At 40.5% G+C, this 21,346-nt stretch overlaps 1 protein-coding gene across 7 annotated transcripts in view; it reads right to left on the reverse strand.

The window, feature by feature from the left end:
• Positions 1 to 3,045: 3,045 nt before the first annotated feature.
• Positions 3,046 to 21,346, reverse strand: part of SNAP91 (synaptosome associated protein 91) — a 64,092-nt gene continuing 45,791 nt past the window's right edge. For 2 of the 7 annotated variants that reach the window (XM_064412555.1, XM_064412553.1), the window contains exons 16-29: positions 20,907 to 21,014; positions 20,110 to 20,370; positions 19,825 to 19,902; positions 19,649 to 19,720; positions 19,092 to 19,175; positions 18,187 to 18,270; positions 14,603 to 14,740; positions 13,164 to 13,313; positions 11,788 to 11,818; positions 10,480 to 10,591; positions 7,393 to 7,476; positions 7,219 to 7,323; positions 5,681 to 5,781; positions 3,046 to 4,473 (exon numbers count right to left, since the gene is read on the reverse strand). In XM_064412555.1, the coding sequence (XP_064268625.1) occupies positions 5,689 to 5,781; positions 7,219 to 7,323; positions 7,393 to 7,476; positions 10,480 to 10,591; positions 11,788 to 11,818; positions 13,164 to 13,313; positions 14,603 to 14,740; positions 18,187 to 18,270; positions 19,092 to 19,175; positions 19,649 to 19,720; positions 19,825 to 19,902; positions 20,110 to 20,370; positions 20,907 to 21,014 (1,400 nt within the window). In that variant the 3' untranslated portion in view covers positions 3,046 to 4,473; positions 5,681 to 5,688. The remainder of the gene's footprint in view (positions 4,474 to 5,680; positions 5,782 to 7,218; positions 7,324 to 7,392; positions 7,477 to 10,479; positions 10,592 to 11,787; positions 11,819 to 13,163; positions 13,314 to 14,602; positions 14,741 to 18,186; positions 18,271 to 19,091; positions 19,176 to 19,648; positions 19,721 to 19,824; positions 19,903 to 20,109; positions 20,371 to 20,906; positions 21,015 to 21,346) is intronic. The other 5 variants (XM_064412557.1, XM_064412556.1, XM_064412560.1 and 2 more) reach the window with 5 other exon arrangements.

The following is a 21,346-nucleotide window of genomic DNA, read 5'->3' on the forward strand; positions in this document are numbered from 1 at the left end:
GCCACACTCTTCCACCATAATAAACTGTATTTTGAAAATATGGCTCAAGCTCGGCCATGTTTCCACCACGAGCATTTTAACGCAGGTGTTTTACAGTGCTGTGCAGACTGGGCACTCACCAACCCTTCCACAGGTTCTCCAACACCATCAGACTACGGGTTTGCTCTCTTTAGTCTTTGCAGTGGATGGCACACCCAGACACACTTTTCTTCACTTGTTTCAGTTTCTGTTTCCGGTCTACTGCCTTTGCTAACTCCCAAAGGCTGCTATCCTTACACCTCTAATTTCATGCAGAGGTGTCTCAGGCAATGAAGCAAGCATCAGAATTCTGCTGCCCATATCACTTGCAGAGTTTAATTAAGAGAAAGGGAAGAGGTGGTGAAGCTTTAGAATCCAAGATCTGGAGCGGGCAGCAGTGCTGTCTGCTTTTAAGTATGTATAGCCTCTCTCCTTCTGTAGTCCCATCTCTGAAATTCTTATTTCAACCCCTCATTATCACTCAGTGTCTGCCACTTCCTACACTGCTCACAGCACTAGCAGTACATAACACATGGGAAAAAGATTTTCTATTTTAATAACATTTCTGATATATTTCAGGTCCTGGAAGGTCTGAATCACTAACTCACTGTATTATCTTTATATCACTGACACTACTCCTACCACAACAAATTGCACTTGGCTTGTCTAAGCATTAAGAATTATTGGGATGTTTTTCCTTCCCCATGCAGAGTAAATTATCTGAGCATGCAGCTCTTATGCTAGGATGAGAGACAGGGAAGGAGGTGCAGGAGCAAATGCTCATGTCACAAAGACAAAACAATGTCAGCTGTGGCCATCAGACATTTCATGAACTAGATGCTGTCTGCCCCCAAAAAGCAAATCAGCAGCAAATCTTCCTTTCTTTCCCTCTCTTTTGCCCTCACCCCAGAACAGCTTCTGCTCTTGACTTTCCTGCTTGTTTTTAGGGCAAGTAACTATCCTTTGCAGCTGCCTTACTAAATCTTAAGAATGGACGTTCATGTAGCAGCCTGACTGTGCAACCAGCCTGAAAGGCTAAGGTGGTCCCCAGGATCTTAGAAGACAACTTAGAGGTTTAGCTCTCACCATCCAAGCTTTCATCTGTATAAACACCAGTATCAATCCAGAAGCCAGCAACTCAAGCTACAGTACATTTACAGCTAAAATTTTCAAATAAAGCCAATAAAAATTAATGAACAAATGAACAAAGGAGCGGATAGGAGTCAATGCTAATTCCAAACATTAAAAAAATTGAGTCCATTCTTCAGAATGAGTTGGATTTTTTTCAAACCTTTGCAGTAGGCTGAATTCAGGTTCTCCAGGTGTTTACCACTCCTTAAGCCACTCATAGCTTCAGGGAGAGCTACAAAAGCCTCATATGGCCAGAGGTGCCAGCTTTTAAAGAAGTCAGCACACAGGTCAGCAAGAACTTGGATAAGGGATATATCAGCTGTCTGAAATCTGTCCTCCCCTCATGAAAAATGCAGAGGAAGGAGACAGTTTCTTCTTTCTGCAGATGGGAGCACTCCTTTCCACCCACTCTTCCCTACAGCTTGTATTGAAAAGTGGTTAGTCATAGCAGGACACAGACACGTTCGTGCCTGGATGATGAAACTCCGATGATAACAAGAACATGTTCTTGTCAACAGGCCAGGAGACAGCCACGTGGTTGCTTTGCAAGCCAGATTTAATAATTCCTTTGTGCTAGGGAGAGAAAGTCACTTGTTTAGCCTTAGTCAGCATTTGGGGAAATACACTGGTTTTACTTCCCACAGTGAACAAACTTCTGGATGCTTTTCCCCCAAGCTTCCTTTTTGTCCAGGCTTCTATTTACTCACAGGATAACAAATCTCACACACACACACACACACACACACACACACACACACACACACACACAGAGCTCTTGGCCATGACATCTACAGAAAACTAACCAAAAGCAAGACAAAGGCTGTAGACATGGATGAAGCTAATGCAGAAAGTAAATTACTCTATGGTAAGGGCATGTACCTGGCAAGAAGAAAACCCTCACCCTGAGGTCTGGCTCCTTGCAACATGTGATGTTGTAAACATTCATTTGCAATTCAGTGAGTAGCAGCTCATCATCTCAGCTTGAGTAAAACACTAATGAACTGGTCTAAATATATTTACTTGTTTGGTTATGATTCTCCTCTGAAAATGCTGTCCTCACTTTGAGAAGACATGCACAACACAGTGGTAAGAAGTCAAGCATTCCCTGCATTTGGCAAGACACAGCATACAGGCAGGGTAGGAAAAACCACGGTGAGCCTTTCTAGGAGTGCAGTTACTGACCTTGTCCAGGTCTTCATGCTCAAATAGCAAGGACACACAGCAATTTGCTGAGCCTTGCCCATTTTTAATCCAGAAAACTGGGATGCAACTGAGAGCTCATCATAAGGCTGAGATACAAAATCAATGCCCCCTTTATCCTGCCCTGGGGCATTATGAATGCTGCAATGCCAGGTGATGGCACCGTGACATGAGTGTTCTGGGGTCCCCCACGTGCAGCCCAGCCCCACACCCACCCTTCCACCCAACACCCTTCCAAGGAAGGCCTTTATGGTCCTGGGGCAGTCCCTGTGCCCAGGAGGCTCAGGGGCTGTTCCTACGTGTGGCTGCCATACACTGGGCACAGCTGAAAACAGCTGTGAATGGTGAAGAGATGAAATTACTGAGAGGGTTATTCAGATTCCTAAAATAAACTATTAAAAAAATTATCACACACTTGGTAATTAATGGGTTGCAAAATTGGTCCAATGACCAGAGTGCAGAAAGCTGTTGATGTGGCACTTAGGGACATGGATGGGTGGTGCAGGTGGCAGTGTTAGGTTAACAGTTGGACTGTATGATCTTAGATATCTTTTCCAATCTAATGATTCTATAAAAATCATTCCCATATGCAGCAGGCTCATCAATCAGTGTCAGGACCTAAACACATTTTTCCCCTCTCAGAGTATATATTATTGTGCTCAACATCTTAATGAGTATGAAACTGGCAACAAGATATTTACTTTGATCAAGGTGTTTATTGCATCTCAGAGGGCACACATGCACTGGGGTTTTTTGTTTTTTGGGGTTTTTTTTGTTTGGGATTTTTTTAAACTGAAATACAAAGAAAAGCCATTTTGAAATTAACTTTTTATAGAACTTTCCCATTACAGTGTATGTTATCCCCACAGCAAATTCAGATACAACCACTTTTAATGGTACCATACATTGATTAAATAGTTCATTTGAAAGACTTTAGGTGAATATCTTTCCAACCCAATATGCTTTTACAGAGAACTGCCAAGCCACTTGTAACACTGATCAACAGTGACCTCATTGAAGAGTCAAGATCTTACACCAAGCCATCAGCAGAAACAGTATGAGAACAAATAAAAATTAAAGGAACACAGTATGTACAGTAAAGGGCATGGATCTCTGGATCAGAATTAAATCTAATCACCAATAGTACAAAAGCTACTCACAGCGCATTAGGGGCAATGAGAAAACACTATCCTAGGGCATACACAGGTCAGCACTAAATTAAGAGATGTAGGAAGAACTGAACAGAGATGAGTAACATCACTTGTAATGTTTTGACTACAGATATACCAAAAAGTGCTCTCGTGTTTGAAATCCCTTCATGCCAGCACAACTATGGTTGCTCTTTCCCAACTACATGGAGAGAAACTGACCCTTTACTTATTTTCAGTGCGTTTAGCAAGAACTCATAAATATGCCAATTATAAATGCAAAAACTTAAATAATTAAAACAGATTTAAAAATAAAAACAGCAATAAATATGGTATTCTTTCAGATATGGTTTTTCATTCTTGGTAAATCATTGAAAAAGTATTTGTTATGGAAGTTTTCCTTTATATTACTTTAAATTATTTTAACATATACAGTGCCACAAAAATAAAACATTTTTTCACGACAATTGAGATTCCTGTGACTGGAAAAAAAAAAGTATTCTGCACAATTTTGTAAGTATTTTCTTTACTATCTGGTATTATCACACTATGTTTTGTAACAGATAAAGGAGAAATTGAGTCCTAGGGAAACTTTGGGTGTCCTCAAAAAGTTATATACATTGAAACCTTCAAAAACCACAGACATTGCTCCAAATGGCTCACCAAACAACAGCTGCATAATCTGCCCCTGTGGGATAGGTTCAGAAAAGCACTAGAAGGCATCAGAAACATACATCCATTGTTTAAATTGTAAAACACAAATAACCCAAGTACACAAATTTCGAGAGAGTAGGGATAACAGCTAAGGTAGTACACATTCCTAATGTTCACTTTCACAGCTGTGCTACACGTTTCAGGAGGAAGAGAAAGTCTGAGTAAGCACTGGGTTTGGTACTGGTGGCTCACTGAGAAACTCTGAGCATCCATTTGTAGTCTCCAAACTCACGTTTTTAGCATCCAGTCAGAAAAAACGCAGCTGTGAATACAGAAAAGTATTAGGTGAAAACTGATATAATGAGTTAGCAAAGCCTGTTCCACAAAGAGCACGAAATCTGTCATCTCTTCACACCTCAAAGGATTTACCATCAGATTCTAGTGAAGTAGCAGTCTTCCCACAGCCAGTTATGAATCTCTCTATTATAAATACAAGTTGAAAGCAGTGAGTCCCAGCAGTGGTGTATCTCCACTCCTGGCTCTCTGCCAAGTGCCAGGTACACCTCTCTGGGGCTGGAATTTGGAGAAGAGTGAAGTGGGACTGGGAGATGCCTGCTAAGAGCAGCCTGAATCACTGCTACCAGCTCCAATGCAGAGTGGGCTCAAACAAATTTTAGAATTAAGCTCTAGGAAGGAAGAAAAGTGACTCATGAAGAAGTCTTTAAAGATATGTATTGATTATCCTCTCCTCACCTTAAAATGCATACCTTATTTCTGCATTATTATTTTTTAATTGGCTTAAGTGTTTAATTCAATTTTATATTCCTACTTGGCTCTCCAGAACCATCAGAATAATGTTTTAGCCTTTCTTTCTTTCCATTATGCAGTACTGTTTGTTTTTTTTTCTTCTCCATTTTTCTTTGCATTTACTCCTCTCTTCTTCCCCATTGTTACTCTACACAGCACTGCTCGGGACCTCATGGCCTTAGCATTCAGAAAAGTAGTGCTTTGAAAAATTGTATGGCAGGGTAGAACATTAGCTGGCAGCAGTAAAGAGCTGCAAGCAACTTTCCCTTGATGACAAGAATATGTAGGTTTTTCCCCTTTTGACACTTTCACACCTACGATACCAAATCTGTTTCAACACCCACAAGACTGGAACAAGCCTCTTTGGCACCATGAACCCCCCAGTATTTGTACCGTGCTATCATTCTATGTGTTTCAGTAATAACTTCAAGAAAATACCCAAACATGAATGCTTGGACAGAATGCAAACAAGGAAAAAACAGAAGTTATGCATTGAAGATACTTTTTTTTTTTTTGCCAAAAGCAACTGTCAGAAAAAATTTTCTGTGAGTCAAGATTTCAAGCTAAAGTTAAGAATGTGGACAGAGAATTTGGTTTTTTGTTATAGTGCATGTTTCTAGCTCTGCAGCTGCGATTCTATCTGTCACATTCAACCTAAACAACATCTGTGTGCCAGACATGTACCAGAGTGTGACATGCTCAAGCAGGCAGCCACAGAATACCTTATCGTTTACAAGAAATCCTTGATGTTAAGATCCGCTAATGGGTCCTTGGTTGGAGGTTTCTTGGGGCTCTGAGTAGCAGGAGTTGGGCTTGGAGAAAGCTGACAGACGGCCAGCCAGGAAGGCAGGAAAAAAACAAAGCAGACAAGAATACACAAGCATTAGATAGACACAGGCAGTTCTCACACAAGCACATACATTGCAAGCATAAAAAGTTCTCATTTGTCTGAAAGTTCAGTCGTTTTGCTCAAGCATTGTTGGATTCCATCCTTACTACAGGGTTAACAATGTTTGGCAGGTTTAGTGGCTAGGGCTATAGGCATTGCAGATCCTAATTAGCATAGCTTGAGATCACTCCCTCCCTGTAAAACAGAATGTTAGAATCTTCAACCCAGACAGAAGAGGCAATTGTTAGATGTTAAAAACCAGGGTTCAGAGCAAGCAGAGTGCATCCTGCAGGGTACAACTGAAATCCCTGTTACTAGCAGTTAAGTACAAATTATTTGGCATTGGTAATGTAAACAAGAGTCCAAAACAAACTGGAAATATTACTAGATCATACTAGGTTCCTCCTTTGATAGGTATAAAAATGGTCATTCCATAGAAAACATCAGTTTTGAAGTTCCATGCAAAACTTCTGACAATAGTGGTCAAATGATTCTCCCACTCTGTCCTTACTCCTCCCTATTCCTACCTCAACTCAGGGCACAAGAGGTATTTTATATATAGCCCTGGCACCTTGATAACCACTCTTTCAGAAAAAAATTTCTGTGTCCTATCATAATATTCTTGGTAAGTGCAGAGATAGTTTAAAGTGGGAGGAAAAGCAAGACTAAGTATATTCTTACTTAGAGCAGTTTCCAGTTCTATTTTTACACAGAAAACCGTGACAAGCTTCATTGGGAATGTAGTTCCCTACATAAAAATTGTGGTTTGCTATATGTTGATTGCTTAGTATTTGCAAAACAAGGGTAGCCTCGTTTCCAGGGTTACCAGTGAGATTTCACAGCTGCAGCATCAGCTTCCATCTCCCTCCTTACTTGAAAGGCAAGATGGACTTCTGACTCACAAAAAGAAAAATATGACAGCTAAATAATTTGCTGCATCTCCTCTGGAAAGGTTTTTTCTTTTCAGCAGTATTACAAAATCAAACTCTATTTGAAGTAATAGCCTGGGACAGGTGTTACAGCTTATGCTGCATCACCTGCTGAGTGTAGCTATAGTAAATTTTGGTAGGCTGTGAACAGAATAGCAGAGCCTGAGAGTTCCACTTGGAGCTTTATTCAAATATCCTCCAAAACCAGATCTTGGATGTAGTTAGCTGTGGGAGACTTTTCAAACCTGTTCCATTGGTCTCACACAGGGCAACTGAGAAAAAAATCCAGATGGTTCATGTGATTTGCTGCAAGGCAGGCAGCTGATCCTTGACAACACCTCATTTACAGACCCAGAGCTAGAGTTGAGAAGAGATAATGTACACAAAATACTTTCTAGAGACAAGGAGAGCAATGAAGCATTGGTGTAGCAGTGATGCTCACCTGCACCCCAGGGCCAGCGGCGGCTCCAAAGGGGGGCCTCATCATCGGCTGCCCGTACATCACCGGCTGCTGGGGCATCATGGGCACCCCGGCACCTGCTGGGGGCTGCAAACCAACACCGAGTCAGCAGGGTCTGTGTGGGGGAAGGAGGGCAGCGTAGCAAAAGAGACTCACCATCCCAAATGCTGCTCCTGGCTGTGGGACAGGTGGAGTACCTCCTGCTGCAGGAACAGCACTTGCTGGAGGCACAGCTCCTGCCTAAAATAAAAAAAAAAGGCAAAAAAAAAGCAAAAAAAGAAGCAAAAATCTAACAGCAACCATCTGGAAACCACACAGAATCTCCAGAATTCTTAAAGCTGTTCTGTAAAGTAGGACTGTTATGCAGCACATATGCAGCCTCAAAACCACAATGCTTCAAAGAATGAGAGAGCTGAATGAGTCCTTATGCTCAGCTTGTTTCTTCATAAGAAAGAAATGGTGACAGACTCCATTCTCTTCATGAACAGAGTCCATTTACTGACTACAACTCAAAACAGGCCCAAGAAAACACATTGTTTCCTTCTCGTCCTACATAGTGTAGGAAAACATCCCAATTTCACAATAGCTAACACACTATGGCATTAATTGTAGCACTGTATTTTGGTAAAAGCTTACGCAGATTGTAAAGCTAAAGGAAATAGCTGCTATAATTAGTTTACAGCGAAGAAAAAAATAATTATGCACCAAGATTCATTGAAGTTAAAGGATAAGTTCACACACTTAAACCGCAATCAGAACCATTACATACTTTACTAAGGACAGTTTAGTTTATCTTGCTATGATTTTCATTCATATGTTTGATTTGTTACGATTTTCATTCAAATAATAAAAGGCAAAAAAAAGGTTACCTTCCACTACAATTCAGGAAGAGAGAATTGTTACTTTAGTAGTCTGACTGGATATAACAGCACAAGAGCACCTTTAAAAAGGCCACCCCACCTCACTTACCTAGCACAGCCTACACATCACCCCTTTTGGCTCCCTTCTCTGTAACTTCCCAGGCACTATGTCCTTATAGCCTTGAAGGCATCTAAACCTTTCCTTTTCACAGATATATACAATCCAAATTGTTAACAACTCTGAGGACAGGCAGAAAGTATTCAAGGAAGGGATGTAAAAATGGCAGTAGGATTTCATTACTGCTCTTGTATGGCCTAAGCATACTGGCACAATTTCTCAAGCTGTTACAGGAGCTATGTGTGCTGTGCCTCCACATCCTTACCACCTACCTTGAGTCAGTTACATCCCACAACTCTTGGAGAGCAGCTAGCATTTACAATTCAAAGGAGAATTTCATCTCTGGAGATAGGTTGGAACTGTATAGTCCACTTCTGTGAATTCTGCATTTTAGTGCCCTTGGTTGATCCTTGCTTCCAGACTAAAACATGCCAGTCTCTTAGGAAGCTGGAGACGAGTTAAGATAACCTGTCCCAGACTCATTTATCCAAACCACTACATTTTCTGGCTAAGAATTTATGAATTCTATTCCAGCCTGAAAGTTTACTGGGAAGCATTTCAATTAAAAACTATTCTGTGCTACCAGAGTCTCCAAACTAAAACCAAGATCTGGACACTCAGGTATGTAAAGCAAGACACTAAACCACACAGGTTAATGACATCAGATGCAGTGATCCAACTGCTTTTACAGGAATACATTGTAGCTCAACATCCAGTTAGGCAGATGCCAGGAAAATGGCCCCACAAACTGAATCTGCTCTTGCCTCTAAGCACAAGGTCACTCGAGGGAATGGGGTTTGATGTAATTCTGCTGATTTTAATCCTGGAATTGAAAGTTCACAAGGAATGAAAGAAATTACCAAAACTTAAGCGGTTCAACAGTGACACGAATAAAAGCTTCATTTTTTCATTAATATTTATTTTGCCTGCAGACCTGGATTTCTTTGGTTTCAAAAAGTACCAGTGCATGATTCTGAAGAAATATATACAACACACGTTTCATGAAATGCTATCAAAACTACCCAGATTCCCAGAAAGACCAGTTACTTCTCAGATGGTAAAATCACTACAAGATCAGACTGATGCTGCAGAAACTCAACATTTCAGGCAGTACAAGTCATCAGGTAGTTCATATCCAAGTAAAGCAGTAAAGATATAATTTTCAAGCTTACAGCACAGAAATGGTTAATCACTACCGCCACATTCAACCCACGGGTTGAGAATTGTCTGCTGGACACACAGACCAAGAGGAGCCATGTTAGAAGCTTCTTGCTAGTTTTAAAGCCAGCAGTAGTAACTGTAGTGCAGGTGAGGTGCTGTTAGTATCTTCATGTTTAGTAAGTGCAGTAAGAGGTAAAAAAAAAAATTTCACTTACACTGTACAGTATTGCCCAGCCTTTCTATTAAGAAAAAAAGTTGATGTTACAACTAACATACTAAGTGAAGTACAGAGAATTCTTGTATCTTCCATAACCTTATGAAACATGCTCAGAGCCATGTTAACATCTGACTGTGGCAGCAAGGAAACAAACTGGTCATGGTCCCCCTTCAGAGTTCTTCTTTCCTGCCTACCCAACTTCATTCAAATGGAGGCTGTTTTGAGCCTTGTAAGACATTTGATGAGATGAGGTACTACTCCTCTTTGGAATACTTTTGTAGCTCTCTCATTATCAAGTTGCTCTTGTTCCAAGTTTAGATTTTTAGCTCAATTTGACCCTCTTCTCTCAAAATTAGTGCCTTCTGATACTATTTACAGGGTAATCTTACCTTTTCCAACTGCTTTACCCTGCTAAATAAGCTACCCACTCCTGATCTACCATCAGGTACCTGATCAGTATGAATACTGTGTAGTCTTTTGATCTACTTCATTCAGTAAAACTTGAGGAAAACCTATATATTTTCTCTCCTTATAGTATATCAGCTTTGGATCAATAGTGTTTTATTTCAGCCACTTGACCTGGGCCTGATCCTGGCCAGATCTACATGGCTAATCACACACTTGGAAATGCCCACAGGTATTAAATGTTCAGGTAGAGCAATACCTTGGTACACAAGCTAGTGTATTTTTCATTTACTACTCAATGATTTATTTATACCAGCTGTAAATCTGTTCTCAGAAAATGTGGCTTGAAATACTCATATCATTTACACAGAAGCAAACTCTTTAGCCTCAGAAGACTGGAGCAGTCCCTACAAGTATGCTTGCACAGCCTGGTCAAATGTTGGAAGTGCAGTACCAGTGCTGTCTATGGATTAACCACCTACCAAAGGACCACCTGGGACACCACCAGTTGACCATGTTGCAGGTGCTACTTTGGGCTGCCAGTTTGCTCCTCCTGTTAACTTTTTCTCTCCAGCATTCCACTGCAGGTCTCCCCTAACAGAGAGGGAGAGAGGCAGGCTATTATTTGCATACTTCCACAGTGAAAATGAAAACCAGTTACAGCATACATTAGCATTAGACGTGCAGCTACATTAGCTTATGGTGTATGCAGTTATTAACAGAAAGATATATACACTTTTAGTGACACTCAGTTTCAAGGGTTGTTAGCAGTAGAGACCAGAACACTCTAAGCTGAAGTCAGTTACATGGTTATAGCCTTTGTGGTGAGAATTAAAGATATTTAGAGATTACTTAGTATTGACTGAAGGTAACATATCACATATACCCTTGCAAAGTAGGAAGAGGGACTGCTACTGCCTATTCTACTGGGGCCAGGCAGGGGAGCTGCCTGCTAGGTGTCTTTGAAAGGCCATTTCAGTGCTGAAAATCTTGCTCAGACAGCTGAAGAAGGAAAGCATTCAGTTCTGCAAAAAGTTGATAGATACAAGAGAAACAAATCATTCATAGAATAAAAGGGCTGTCGAAAAACCAGGTTTTGTTACAGGCTGCTCTACCCAGAATAAAATACACCACTTGGACAAAGTAGATTGAAGGAAGATACATTTTGGGGCTAAACCTCATGATGCGTTTGTACACATCCCTCCTATCATCTCCACAGAGGCACAAAACATTTTGAAGTCTTGCATACAAAGGAAGGCTCAGGGTACAAGGAAGCAGTTAGATTAGGAAGATAAAAAGATAAACACAAGATGTAGGTATTTCTTTTTGCAAAAAGAAGCTTATCACTGCATGGAATGAACCTCTCTTCTATTTTGGAAGTATTTCAATGCCTACACAATAATTACATCCAGCATCTGTAAAAATATAACACAACTATTACGTCTTAGCAAAGATTACTGAGGGGAGCTATACAAATAAATATTATCTGGACTATTAGCTCATTATAAACTGTTTGGAAATCAGCTATCCAACATGTAGGCAGTAATTTACAGGAAAAAAATATTTCTAACACTCAGATTCAAGAAAATTTTATAAGCTATATCAGGAACACGGAACCTTAATTATTCAGTGAACCTGTACAGAATAGAATACTTTCTTCAGAATTTTGCTGGACTGGAAGGTCAGAGCATATAACCAATTTATTGCTATTTAATAAACACTAAAATAGATGTAGTGCTTGACATCAGAGTAGAAAACTTCCTTTTATCTTTAAGCAATGTTGAACTTACTTTTTAGAAGTAGTACCAGAAATTCCAAGATCTGAAAATTGTAAGAAAAAAAGGAAATAAAAAAGAAAGCACACATTTAGAAAATTGAAACCTGTCAAAGCAACAGCTTACATTTCACTGCATTGGGGCCTATCAAGAGCAAAAAAGTTTTGGCTGTCTTCATTTAGACAGCATCAGAGGACTGGCCACATCTACCTATTCTTCAGAACAAACATCTGAGAAACCCTGCAGATGTCTTGCACTTGAGAAAGTAATTTTTGCTTCAATAGCAAACAAAAGTAATTATATTTAGGCCCACAAAATTCCAAGTTATTTAAGAGCACCAAACTCTTTACCATGACTGGTAACACTAGTTTCTGTTCCTCATTACACATACAGAAATAAAAAGCTGTATTCTACATACACATAAAAGTGGACATTGCCTGTAAGTTTTTAAGTTTGCCACTGTTTTATCTGCTTGGTCACACATGGAAACTCCAAATAATTTCTTTAATTACCCTTTGGAAGAAGTCTCAAGTTAAATTTTAAAGAGTACTCTTCTCACAGGACCATTATAAGTCCTGTAATTCATAAATTGCTGTTTTATTTTCTCCTCCAAACTTGGATATAGCAGATGACCTACAGAAGACGTTTCAGGGATTAAGAGTCTTGCTGACTCCCAAGCACAGTATTTTCCTCCACACCTAACAGCCATGTCTGCATCATAAGATCAGTTACATCTTTGTTGTGGTGTGTTTACATATATTAAGGGAGTATTCATTTTATACAACTTCAGCAGGATTACACCTTAGGCTAGGTGGGCTTCTGTTAGGTTTTTTGGGGGAGTTGTGTCTACTGATCTCTAATTGCAAAGGCTCTAGCCTCTTTTCCTGCTACAGGGAAGTACATGTTTAAGTTTAGCATTTTAAGAACATGTTTGGTATGTTCTCTGCCTCAGGAGAAGGCCTGTTCTTGAGTGCACTCATCACCTCACTGCTAATCTTTCTCTCATTAAACATGAAGTCAGCTATTTGCACCCGCCAGCTTTGCTGCTTAAACCGCCATCAGACACTTTGGACAATTTTCACCTTTCCATCTATTACAGAGGGGCACATCCATTAAGAGTCTGATGTGCCTCTGAAATGCAGCTAGATGATCAAACATTACAAATCATACCTACCAAACAAATGCCATTATTTGACCCAGATCCTGGGCTCCAAGAAGGATAAATCCAGACTAAGTGTAAAAGCTATCTGAACCAAGCCTTATTCCTGCTGATAGCTTCCCCAGTTTCCACAGCAGTACAGGAGGATACTGAAGCAAGCTAAAATAGGTATTTGCCCCATGGAAAAGCAACATGCATGCCACACCACTTAAAACCAAAATTTGTCACTTACTGCCTACTAAGTTTGCAAGAGACGAATCAAGATCACTCCCAAGGCCTTTGCTTGCTGCTGCAGCAGGGACTGTTGCTGCGGCTGCAGGTGCTACAGGTTGACCAGAAGGAACCATAGTTGGCATAAGAAGATCACCTAAGCCATCAAACACTGGAAGTGAAAGGAAAGTGAGTTAGAACAGCAGCTGTGATCAAAAATGCACTGCCTGTTAGTCTGCTGTTGCTCAACGAATACAGCACAGACAACCACAGCACAAGTCTTACCGAAACACCATTTGACATTAAAAGTAATGCCAACAAGGGCATGCATGTCATTTTACTAGACATTGAATGTACAGTAATCCTCAAAAAACTATACCAATGAAAACTAATATGAGAAGACATGCCTAAAAAGGATTTAATTGGAGCATTGAATCTACATAGATACAGCACCACTTCCACATGACACTATTTTTCTTACAACCATCCTTACAGAGATGTCAGATACACACACATTTGTCAGGAGATATTCATTTAAAGGTTTTTAAAATGAACATCTTGCTGCAAACACCAGTCAGAATTACTGTGGCAAAGGCAATCTTATACCTTGACATCTCACAGCAATAGGATTGGCAGTCTCAAGATGTTACTATTCACTTGCAAGCAGCAGGGAATCGGGAAAACCTACTAACATCTTATGAGATCAGAAGGAACCAGAACCAACCACACAGACAGTGCTATTCTCCTTAGTCCAGTCATCTAAGTCAGAAGTTCATTTTTTAGATCCCTTGAAGTCAAACTGCTTGGTACATCTCATGCCTGAGTTCTATCTTCTGATCTGTATTTGAGGTACATGCTAATGTTAAGTCAACACGGAGGGGTAGCATGTGCACTGGCAAGCAACCAAATAACCAAGCAGCAGTATTATTTCCATCTTTTTTTTCTTGTACGGTTGTAGAACTCACCAATTTTAAGTTTGTAGCAAGGACCCAGCATGAAAAATATAGAATGGAAGAGATGCAAACAAAATGATAGCAGTGATAAAAGTTTAAGCTTATAGTCAGGCAAAGAACTCTAGGTCAGTTTCTGTTGTGTGTACCCTAAGGTGCCATGCAGGCTCCAGAGCACCATCAGAAGCAGTGGCAACATGACCTGCCTGTATACTTGATTTACAGAGTAGAGTTTTTCCTTGTTTGTGTAATTCCTGATTCACGCTATCAAGCACATGCAAGGATGATGTATACACTAGTTTGTCTTTTACTGACATGGTAGAATAGAAAATGGGTACAGAGAGCTCTTGGGCACACACCAGCCTTATCACCACCCTGAGGTTCTTCCAGTGAAGAAAGAAAAAGGAGGTCACTGATATTACTTGTACTCAGAGCCTAAATATGGTGTCATTAACTCATCTATCACACAAAACATATTAGAAAATTCATAGGAAGAAACCCTGTAGCTCACCTGATGCATCAAATGAACTGCCAGTTGTTGGAGCTGTTGTCCCAAAAGCTGCATCAAAGTTAGGCTGTAGTAATCCAGGTTGAGCTGGAGTGACTGGGGATGGTGATGGAGAGGGAGCAATAAAGGAACCTCCAAAGCCTTTAAAAAACACATAAGAGAGGTGAGGACATTAGAGTCAGCCTTGTTAGACTGTGCTTACCAAAACCTCAGTCTACAGAGAGTGGAATGATAAAGACAATTCTTACCAGACCATTTCAAAATAAAGAACATTTCAGCAGCTTGTGTGAGCTTCCCTATATTTGTTAGGCTTACTTCAGTATAATGGAACCAAGAGGCCCTCATAACCCAAATCCTAGCCCACAGCAAGTCTCATGCCCACAGTAGCTAACCCTGAATATGGAAAAACACACTGGTATCAGAGATCTGCCCTCATCTCTCCACAGTCTGTTCTTGACATCAGTTTGTCATGGAAGAATGTAGGTTGGAAGGGAACTCTGGAGGTCAGCCAGCCACACATCCTGTTTAAAGTCAGTCTAATCAAATCAAGTTGCCCAGATATTTGCCTCAGCACCTCCAAGAGGAGCTCTTACTGGCTCTCTGGGTGGCCTGTTGTCATATCAAACCATTACAGTATTTAATGAGTTTCCCACACATATTTCCTTTTTCTACTATCTTTGTGCACCTCCAAGAAGAACCTCCTCTGCACGCTCCTGTGAGTTTAGACATCTATAAGCATCTTTGGCCTTCTCAAGGCAGAATGAGCCCAGTTCAGCCTCTCTGCATATATCATATGCACAAGTCACCATCTCTGTGGCTCTCCACTAAACTCGCTCTGATGGTGCTTGATGCTCCACACCAAGAGATTCTCTAATACATTCCAGACTGCCCATGCCCAGCTGCATTCCCCATCTCCCTTCCAGCACATACTATTTGCCCTAGTGCCAAAGCTTGTGATAGTGATGCTTTTTCCAGCTGCCTAAAAGAGGCTTCCCCTACTTGCCTCTTCTTGAGGAGCTGGTCTGCAGCAGACACCCGCTAAAACACTAGATCATCACCTGCCCACTTGCCCAAGGCGAAGCTCTGTGCATTAAACTATCTGCACAAAAGTACTAATCTCCACAGAACCAGACCAGAAGAAGGTTGACCAGATCCAGGTCTAACAAAGGCAGTTCACTGCAGCAATTCCTAAAGCACAGGAGCCATCTAAAGAGCCTGTCTTTCCACTTCCTGAGTGAGAACAAGGAGCCTGGCAGAAAGGTATGAGCTAATAACCATTAATAAGGTACTGTTTAGAAAGTTCTGTAAGCTTTTGCAAAGGTCCATAAAGTGTCTGTTTTTCCAGCTACAGAAGAGAGACTGCCCAGCTTCTGGTGAAGATTTGTGATGACTGGTCTTAATTTGATGGCTTTTCGTCTTGCACAATTTAAGAGAAATACCAGGCACAGAAGCCATAAAAATTGTTTAATGAACCAAGTTCCTAGTTGTCTACCTTCTGCACAAGACCTCAGAAAAGCCTGCAGAAACAGCAGCAACTGTGTTAGATGCTTTGTCTGGACCTCCCCAGCTGCCTGATTTTGAGGTTGCTTTTACACAGTCAACTAAGATTTCATATCAGAACATGTTATTTGTATACATGCCAGAACATACTAGCACACAGTTTAATTGCATAGAAAGATCTAGAAGGGAAAATGTCTAGACTGTTTTATTTATCAATACAGTTCTGGTTTTGTCTGCTGAAAGGCTTAGAGTAGAAAAATATTTCTTCCAAATTTCCTATGCAAGCCAAGAAGGGGCAGGAACTCATCTGACAGCAGAACACATAAGGCAATTATGAATAGTAAGTATACTCATAACATTATGCATATAAACACTTAGTACAACCAAACACTCATAAACCATGAAGGACAAGCCTTCAGCCACGATGTGAACTCCAGACACTCTTAAATTTAAAACTGGATTACACTGCAGGCTATACATCTGCCATTATCTAGAGTGAACAAATGCTTAGCAATATGCTGCAATGTTTATAGACCCCCTCTGTCTGCCAAAAAATAAAATCAAATCTACTTGAAGCCCTTTGGAAAGTATCTTCAAAACATAAATAAAACAAGTTTTTAAAAATTCACCCCAATTGTTCCAGTTCTGCTTGAGTATTTAAACTTAGAACACCCCTTTTATAATTTAGGTTTTGATTTAATGCAACTCATCAGATTCAGAGTGCACATTGCTGAAGTTTAAAGCCATCTGGAGCACAATTCCTACTTGCATTTAAGCTTAGTTACACATAACAACATATTCTGTACTTGAATGTTTGCATCAGCAGAATTAGCTTCTGTCCAACAACCTTTTTGCACCCAGTCTCTTGATAGCACATATAATTGCAAAAGCCTGTCATGTTCCAGAATCTATTAGTTAAAACTTGATCTATGGCCTTAAGCCATCTATAAACTAATACAAAGACCTATTGAAGCAATATGAAAAAAAAAAAAAGTAGTCTTCCACCTTAAAATCTGAAGCAGTCTGTGCTAAAGCGTTAGCATGCATTTACACATGATGTCCCAATTAAAGAATCTGGCTTGCTGATTAAGAATGGATGTATGCCTTATTATTATCTAGACACCTTCTTCCTTCATGTGGCACAACCAGACAATGTCCACACTTTGAGAAGGTACTTGAAATGTAGTCATAACCTACCCACCAACTCTACAAATTGTGCTAGTTTTGGCTGGGGTAGCATTAATTTAAATCATGACACAAATTCCCCTTTCAGAAACATGGGCGAATTTAAGACAAGACTTCTTCAAACCATAAGTGCATGTGTTGGGATTTGGCTGTCTACAAACTTCAAACTGGGATGGGGGACGAGTCACAGCTGTTTAGCTCTGTAGCCACTACAATACATGGTACAGCATGAATTTTGGAGAATGGTACACAAAGAATTCAGCTGAAGCTGCTTATCTGTAGGGTGTAGACTAAAAAAAATACAGTTATCCAGCCTTGTATAGGGTGTGACAGTGATGCCACATTCAGCACTAGCAGAGACCTCATCTCTCCCAGTATAAGGAGAGGGTCTCTATCATTTCTTGTGCTCAGAAAACCATGTTCTCATCATCCCAGTCTCCTTGGCTAAATGAAAGACTGCTACCAAGTCAGTCATTCAAGCTACTAACATTTAGGTGCTCAAACCAATTAAAGAAACCAAATCGAATGAACTCAAAGTTTAATTAGCAGTAAGGAACAAGAAGCATATCCTGAAATATTGCTTAACTTTAGTACTCCTACAGACAGCTAAAGAAACTTTATGGAGACAGTCATACTCAGTGAACAGTACAGAAAAATAAGGCTGTGTGGGAGGTAAGAAAACAAAGAACATGGAAAGAAGATAATCTGGGAAGTTAGCTTGTACTTCAGTATACTGCCTCCATTATAAGTCACTCTAGTTTTAATTAAAACATCTAAAGTACTAAGAAATCTTGTGAATAAGTATTTTATTTGACTATCTACACCCAAAGAACATAAAAGATTTTCATCACCATTTCTTAGTATTGCTCTAAAGTAACAAGGTTTTAGAAGTTCTTTATTACCAGCAAGTAGGTCTGCAGAAGCTGAGGAACTAGAAGCAGCCTGGGTAGTGGGCTGGGGTTCAGGAGCACTACTTCCAAAAGCATCTAAAGGGAATTCCAGAAAGCATCAAGAAAAAGTGAGGCATTCAATATTAAATACATCAATTCACCATTTATCAGAAGATGACAAAACAGCCACTTCATACATCAGAAGAAAATGAAACTGCTTGGCCATCCTTATTGCAGAGCAGTACCATGGATGCAAAGTTCAGGTGGAAAAAAGGATGTACAACAAACCAGCATTTTGAAAAAATCTCCTTTATTTGGACCTCTTCTCAGATACAAATCACAGCATTCAATGCTGTGGCTTGGAGATGAATGCATTGGCTGAAAGTTTGAAGTAATTCCAGCCAGAAGCCAGTAAACCACATGAAATCTTAGAGGAATATCTCACTAATGTTTGATATTCACTGCTCCTAAGCACCACTTCTGTTCTTCAACATGCCTAGAGCTGGTTGTGCCCATCCTAATTTCCACCTTGTCAAATCCCGTGATTCAGATATACCCAGTCTGAGATAAGCCACCCTCAAAACTTCAGCTGCTTTGAGAAACGGAACTGGGAGGAAACAGCATGACCATGGAGATTAGCAACGAAGAAAAAGGACAGAGCAGAATTTCACTGGACATCTGAGGAAGAGCCACACATGCACTGACCAGGAACAGAATGGCAAGTGTCATGACAACAGAAAGACCACAGGACAGCTTATTTGCAGTTCGTTATGGTGCAAGTTTAAGAACCAGACGTGCCCAGCCCTAAGGCCACACAGAAAAGTTGAGAAGGAGAAACCCGCAGCTTTAGCCAAGCGCAAAGGTAATTGAAATGAAGTGATTCAACTCTGAAGTGGTGAGGAAACAAAAATACCCACCACCAAATAGGTCAATCACACCTGAAGAATCCACCTTTGCTGGAGAGGCAGCGGGTAGAGGAGAGGGGGCTGCAAATGCATCCACTGCAGTAAGCATAGGATAAATAATATTTAGTATCAGCAAGGCAACAGTGATAGCTAAATATTTCAAAGCCATATGGGCTCCAACAGTTAGTACCACATGTTTGGTAAATTCGGGTAATAGTCTCCAGAACTGCAAACAGAAAATGTTACATTTCTCACACAGCAACTGAAAACCACAGTACTTGAAAGAAAACGTTGCTTATTAAGCATTTTCTTATGCTTAGAGGAGGATTTGCTCTCCCAACAACCACATCACTTACTTGCTGAACTTCAGTGTCAGCCACTTCATGATTTGCATCTTCAGCAAGTGCACATCTTGTGACCAAAGCAGCAAACCCAAAACTTAATATTTCTTGATATTTCAGTTTAAAGATGTAAATTGGTAGTAAGTTGATTTTTTTTTTTTTTACACTTTTGAAAAAAAATCCAAGCCCAGGAAGTCTGTGGAATGGCCTGTGAAAACAAGCACTCACCAGATAAAAGATCACCAGTGAGAGAACTCTCAGGCACAGGAGAAGCTGCAGGTTGTGGAGATGAAAATGTATCTTCCAGGAATAAAAGAAAGAACAAGAAGTAAGTATCACTCAAATCTGCTTACACCATTACACAGCCTCAAAGCAGCAGAGTATCAGAAGAATTCTCTCTTTACCTGTACCAAAGAGATCTATGCTAGGAGTAGCATCAGGTTTAGGTGCTGCAGGTGCATCAGGAGCAGACTCAAATAAATCTAAGGCCAAGAACACAACACATCTTTAACTCATTTTTGAAAGGCAGGACTGAAAACAGAAGTTTCCAATTTTGCACATCATATTTGAAATTAACAGGCTCTCTGCGTTGAAAGCCTAGCACACAACACGCATGCAACAACGAATTGTTCATTTGGTACTCCTGACAGATCAATCCACCAGAATCAAAGAGTTAAAAACAAAATTACCACCAAATATATCTAGAGCAGGAGGAGCGGAGGTGGTGGCGGTAGCAGAAGTGGTGGCAGTAGTGGTGGTAGTGGCAGTAGCTGTAGTAGCAGTAGCAGCAGCAGCAACAGCAGCAGCTGGAGAAGGAGTTGTTGCAGGAACTGGAGTGGCTGCACTAGTTGTAGGGGTAACTACAGGAACAGCAGTCTCTGTTGGCTTCATAGCAAAGAGGTCCAGCTCAGGAGCAGCCTCTGCACTACCTTCGGATGGGGCAAAGGGGTCTTGTAAAAAGGAGAGGGGAAATATATGTGTATGCATACTTAGGATCAGTGAGGGAGGAAGTCAAGAACAAAGCAACTATAGGCAATGCACATACTGCAAATACACGCACGCACACAGAGGAGGTTGCTCTAACATCTAGCTTACTTATCCACACACGTTACTTTAGTTTTTCTAAAATAAAGACTGTCTAAAAGGCTGAGCAGTCTAGTTACCAGAGGGGAGAACTTTCAAAGGTTCTTTGATGAGGTCAAAAAACCAAATATGACAAAGGACTATCCAGGCTACTGCTTACAACTCAGCACTGACAGTACTGTTCATTAGTACTACCAAATAAACGCAATGTCACTGATACTTGGAAATAGGCAGTTTTGTTAAGCATGCTCCTCAGCCTAAGGTTTGTTTTTACCAATTGCAAACAGTATGAAATTTTCAGAAAAACACACTGCCATGTAGTTTAAACAAAACAAAAAAAAAAAAAAAAAAAAACAAAACAAAACCAGCAAAACAAGAGACTATCTAATGACATAAAACCCACCATTTCCTGAACATGCATCAAGAGCTGCTGCTACAGGGGTTGGGGTAGCTGGTGCTGCTGCCCCTTCAGCTGCTGCAGGGGCTTCCCCAGGAGAAGCTGCAAAGGCATCTTGGGTGCAGTTTAAGAACAGAAATTAAAAAAAAAAAAGGAATAAAGAGAAGAAAAATATAGTAAAAGAACCAAGTTAAATTGCACAGGTAGATTCCCTTATACAACATGAATGTAATTACTCCAGCAAGACAACTCATGCAGCGCAAAACGCTTTGTCTCACCCCCAACCCCACACAAGCAGGTTCTACACAGGGTTTGCAGATGGAGCTTCTTGGGTTGCCCACAATAAGCACAGTGAGTGCAAAAGAAGGCATTATTCTCATTGTATAAGGGTTCAGAGCAGCATGCTCATGTACTACCCAAAATCAACTAATTAACAAAATTAACTT

The sequence above is a fragment of the Passer domesticus genome, chromosome 3, assembly GCF_036417665.1.
Source record: "Passer domesticus isolate bPasDom1 chromosome 3, bPasDom1.hap1, whole genome shotgun sequence".
Taxonomy (NCBI): domain Eukaryota; kingdom Metazoa; phylum Chordata; class Aves; order Passeriformes; family Passeridae; genus Passer; species Passer domesticus.